General features: G+C 40.0%; 1 protein-coding gene across 1 annotated transcript; it reads right to left on the reverse strand.

The window, feature by feature from the left end:
• Positions 1-581: 581 nt before the first annotated feature.
• On the reverse strand, positions 582-1,376 carry LOC105779215 (hypothetical protein). Its single transcript, XM_012602993.2, has one exon. It carries the CDS (start codon positions 1,238-1,240, stop codon positions 911-913), a length of 330 nt encoding a protein of 109 aa, XP_012458447.1. The 5' UTR covers positions 1,241-1,376; the 3' UTR covers positions 582-910.
• Positions 1,377-5,257: the final 3,881 nt, after the last annotated feature.

Raw genomic sequence — 5,257 nt, forward strand, 5'->3', positions numbered from 1 at the left:
TTAGCGGCCTTTTTTCTAAGCGTCGCTAAAGAACATGATCTTTAGCGGCGTTTATTTCCTTAGCGTCGCTAAAGAACATGATCTTTAGCGGCGTTTATTTCTAAGCGCCGTTAAAGAACATGATCTTTAGTGGCGTTTATTTTTTTAGCACCGCTAAAGAACATGATCTTTAGCGGCGTTTTTTTCTAAGCGCTGCTAAAGAGCATGATCTTTAGGGGCGTTTTTTTTCTGTAAGCGCCGCAAAAGTTTGCGACGTTGTCGTTAGCGACATTTTTTGCGGCACTTCTTCAAGCGCTGGAAATGGATTTAGTGGCGTTTACAAGCGCCACTAAAGGCCAAAAAAAACGCCGCTAAAAACCTGTTTTGCTGTAGTGAATATATTTGAAAATGCTTGCATTCTCGAGTGATAGGTTGACTTACACAGATTTAAAGTAAAAGAATCGCCTAAGGTCATGAGATTTGTTAGACTAAAGTTAGACGTAGTCATGAGTAACATAGACAACAAAAATCTTTAGCCTACCGAAAATGGTCCTTATTGAAGATCTATATGAGAGATTTAAAAGTATGGAGTAGGCAAATGGTTAATCAAATAAACTGTAGTTTGAAATGCCTGTGACCAATTTGAGTCGAAAGCGAAATATGATGAAAAAGGGTGACACCAGTTTCTACATGAAATTAATTTACTTTCACTGTTATTACAAACTCATGCACAGGCAGTACAAGCTAAAAAGTCAAAAGCGCCTCAACCTAAAAACAAGACTAACCATGCTTAATTATGCATAATAAGACAATCGCAGACCAATCTGTAAAGTCTTCAAATTGTGTGCACAAAATGAAAATCTTCTTGGATACGGCAACTGGCAATAGGAAATTTTATTACTTAATGGAGCACCAATAGTATTTAAGAATTTTATGTTTCAAGCTTGAAACGTTCTTGAACAGAAGAGATGTAAGTAGCAGCCTTAATATCAACACTTTCATCACCAGTAACGCCGAAGAAGTTGTCGATTTGGCTCAACTTTTCTCGGTTCTTGTCACCTGGTACAATGTATGAGATCTGTTTTGGTTGGGAAATCATGTAATCCTGGTGAACTCGAAAGCTGATCGAAGCTGATGTCGAAGAACCTTGGTTTGGCTTCACCTTGCTGCTGTACTGCCTAGTCGGAACCCCCTTAACTGCTCGGTAGAATGGCGTCAGTTTCCCCTTGAAGAACCCTCGACGCTTGCTGTTGAACTCCATGTTAATACCTGTCTAGCTATTTGACTTGAGATCAGTTGATGAAATGATAATTACTGAGTAGTATCGGAAGACAAGGGTAGGGTGGCCTTATATAGTAGTTGCTTGTGCACTGTTTCATTGCCTGAAAAACCAGTTTCAGATAAACATGGAAATTTTTAATGCAATGTGGTCCCTTAAGTATATATATATATATATATATATATCTAGGAGAATAATTTTGCATAATTTTACCTATATATTCCAATCATTTCTTAACAGTTCTAAAGACTTTGTTGGATACGGAAACTAGTAAAGCAGATTATGTTTTTTCTTTCCGGGGCATATATTTATAAATAATTATATATGTCTTATAGATTTTTTTTTAATGAATTATAAGAGGAAAAAATTCTAACAATAACGTGACTAACGCAATCAAAATTAGGCCACATTTGAAGTGGTGAACACCCTAATAATCAAATCAACACACAATTGTATGCGTTAAAAGATATTAAGTTATTATGGATGCTTTCTACATTTTATGAAAACCGCTAGCCTACAGATATATTTTATTATTTTTAGGAGAATCAGTGCCAAATTGGCTAAGAGAATGCCTTTATCAGTTAGGCAAAGCAGTAGATCCTACCAAATATATATAATCTGTTTCTTCTCTCTGATTTGCAATTGTTACGACTTTTAGAGAGCTCATTTGCATCCAGCTAGCTACCAATCTTCTTGCCTCAGCTCGAAAGGCACCAACATTGCCCAATTTTGGCAGAGGCAAGACTTCCTGGCTGAGGCTGCTACATGCCTAATATGCTCGACAATAATGGTTTGCAAGATATTTTTCATTTTGATTCATTGCATCTCATAATTATGTTCCCAAAATAAAAATAGCGTGGATGTTGAATTTATTATAAAATATTTTATTAATTTTTTAAAAGAAAAATATAGTGATTTTAGATTATTTAGAAAAATATGGTAAACTTTCTTTCTCTAAAATATATCTTGTCATGTCAAATGATGGTTCGTTATGCATGTAACACGTATCACCTGATATGGTGGTTTTACAAGATGTTAACACTTGACAACCTGATCTGATCCGATATTATTATTATTATTATTATTATTATTATTATTATTATTATTATTATTATTATTATTTAAACAATCTTTTTATAGGTTCTGATTATATCTGCTATTAGTGACATAATACCTAGAGCTACCCATATTCCTTTTCAACCCATAAATAGAAGGATAATGCGCTTCAACGCACTTGTGTCATGGGTTGTGCAAGGGAGCCCGCAACCATGACACATTCGTGCGATCCATCAAGTGGGAAGGAGGTCATTTGGCTCGATCGGACTGACCCATTGCTTGAAGAGATTGAAGGCCCCATCTACAAGCTTGTCACATATGGAAACATAATCTTCGAGGATATAAAATCGTAGATATGATATGTAATCTTAGAAGATATGATTTTGTAATCTTAGAGATTTGATTTGTAGATACCTTTCGATCTTAGCCGTTGATGTACTTGATCTGTACCATTGGATTTGGGGAGGCTCTACTATAAATAGAGGCCTCTCCCCTCATTTGTAAATCATTGGAGTTTTGGCAGAGTAATAAGAATTCTTGAGAGTATTCTCTCCAACTCTTGTCTCTTGTGTTCTTGATATTTTGTGGCTTGTTCTTATATCGTTCTTCGTTCATCTTTGTTTGATCTTTGAGTGGCTTTTGTTTGTGTTAGTTTTCAAAGGGGAATTCTATTGAATCCTCAACTCGTGGGAGTTAGGCTGACTTAGGCGTTTTTGGAAACAAGAGACTGCCTAAGGCCGCACGGATTGTGAGGTAGAAATTCTAAGTCCGTGACAGTTGGTATCCGAGCCAGCTTTACGAAAGCACAATTGAAGGATGTCGAAAGAAGTTGGTGAGAATGAGCTAATAGAGACCCGTGGGAGGGCTAGAAAGGCTAGTCGATCGAGGGACATGTTGTCGAGCTTGGAAAATCGAGTGGTCAATCTCGAGGAGTCTGTTGGTGACATGAGGGAGACACTCAAAGTGGTCCTGGCCCGTATGGAGGAACTGAGGGAAGATAGCAAAGAATTTGTGCTGGACACTCTTAGGTCCACTTCGGACAAGTTGACGGTAAAGGACGAAGCTCTTGAGGCCCTGGTGACTGCCATGAAAGAGGAGATTGCTGAGCTTAAGGGGGATCTCACAATCTGTAAAGCTACTCTGGGAAGTGGGATGCTAGCTTCGGGACCAAACCAACGTCATGTGGATATTCCAAAACCTGAGTAGTTCAAGGGGGCTAGGTCCGCGAGAGAAGTGGATAACTTCTTGTGGGAATTGGAGCAATATTTTCGAGCAACGGGCATTGACGATGATGCCACCAAGGTAAACACTGCTTCAATTTACTTTACTGATGTTGCTCTCTTGTGGTGGCAACGTAGGTCCACGGATGAGAAATGTGGAGGAACAGCTATTGGGACTTGGGAGGAGTTCCAAAGAGAGTTAAAGAAGCAGTTTTATCCGCAACATGCTGAAAAAGAGGCTCGTGCTAAGTTGTGTCTGCTTACGCAACAAGGCACCGTTCGAGAATACGTTCATGAATTCAATGAGTTGATGCTTTAGATTTCGGACTTGAATGAGAAGGAATCATTTTATTGGTTTGAGGATGGACTAAAAATGTGGGCTAAACAAGAGTTGTGTCGCCTAGGTATCACTGATTTGACCGTAGCCATGGCCGAGGCAAAAAACTTCTACGATGTTGGGGGGAGAAAGTTTGACAATAGTGATGCTTCCAAGCCCAAGCCGAAACCCAAAGGCAATGGTGGGGGAGACAAAGATCAAATAGAAAAGAATGGCGAAGACACAAGGACTACTGAAGGTAGACCATGGGATAAGAAAGGGCCATTGAAGTGCTATCTTTGTCAAGGTCCACACAGAATGAGGGTTTGTCCAAAGAAAGCTGCTTTCAATGCCATGGAAGCGCGCGAAAAGGCCGATGATGACACCAAAAGTCTTGGTACGATATTGGGTGGTGTCAAATATAAGGCAAGTAATGGGCTGATGTTTGTGGATATCATTGTGGCGGGCAGAAGATTGAATGCCCTTGTTGATACCGGTGCGTCCGATTTGTTTATATCCAAAGAGATGGAAAAGGAACTCGGTTTCAAAATGGAGGAAGATTCGGGACGAATCAAAACGGTGAACTCAAAAAGCATTCCCATAACGGGTGTGGCTAAAGAAGTGGAACTCAGGCTTGGTGAGTGGACTGGTAAGGCAACTATTAAGGTAATCCCACTTGATGATTATGATTTTGTGGTAGGATTGAGCTTGCTTGATCGACCCAATGCGGATATTCATTCTTCTGAGAATTACATGATGATTTCTGATTCGAGCCATCGATATATGGTGCGAATGAAAAGCAAGCAAACATTGTCGGTAATCCAATTTGCTAAAGGAGTACGTAGAAATGAAGCCTCCTATTTAGCCACCTTAAGGGACAATGTGGAGGAGAAGTCCGAGGGGGAAATTCCAAAGGAAGTGAAGCAACTGTTGCAGTCATTTCAAGATGTTATGCCCATGGAGTTGCCCAAGACATTACCACCTAAGAGGGAGGTGGATCACAAGATCGAGTTGCTGCCCAATACTGAGCCGCCAGCAAGGGCACCATATCGAATGTCTCCGCCTGAGTTGGAGGAATTGCGGAAGCAGTTAAGGGAGCTTTTAGATGCCGGGTTCATCAGACCTTCCAAATCCCCATTTGGTACGCTAGTATTATTCCAAAAGAAGCATGATGGGTCCTTAAGATTGTGCATTGACTATAGGGCCTTAAACAAGATCACTGTGAAGAACAGGTATCCCATTCCTCTTATTGCAGATTTGTTCGATCAACTTGGTAGCGCGAGATAGTTTACTAAGTTGGATTTGCAATCGGGGTACCACCAAGTGAGAGTAGCCGAAGGAGATGAGCGCAAAATAGCCTGTGTGACTCGGTACAGGTCTTTTGAATTTCGGGTGATGCCGTTTGGA

Source organism: Gossypium raimondii, chromosome 4, assembly GCF_025698545.1.
Source record: "Gossypium raimondii isolate GPD5lz chromosome 4, ASM2569854v1, whole genome shotgun sequence".
Taxonomy (NCBI): Eukaryota; Viridiplantae; Streptophyta; class Magnoliopsida; order Malvales; family Malvaceae; genus Gossypium; species Gossypium raimondii.

Bases quoted from the DNA above. Each gene is read 5' to 3' on its own strand.
- LOC105779215 (XM_012602993.2), bottom strand. From the start codon at position 1,240: ATGGAGTTCAACAGCAAGCGTCGAGGGTTCTTCAAGGGGAAACTGACG.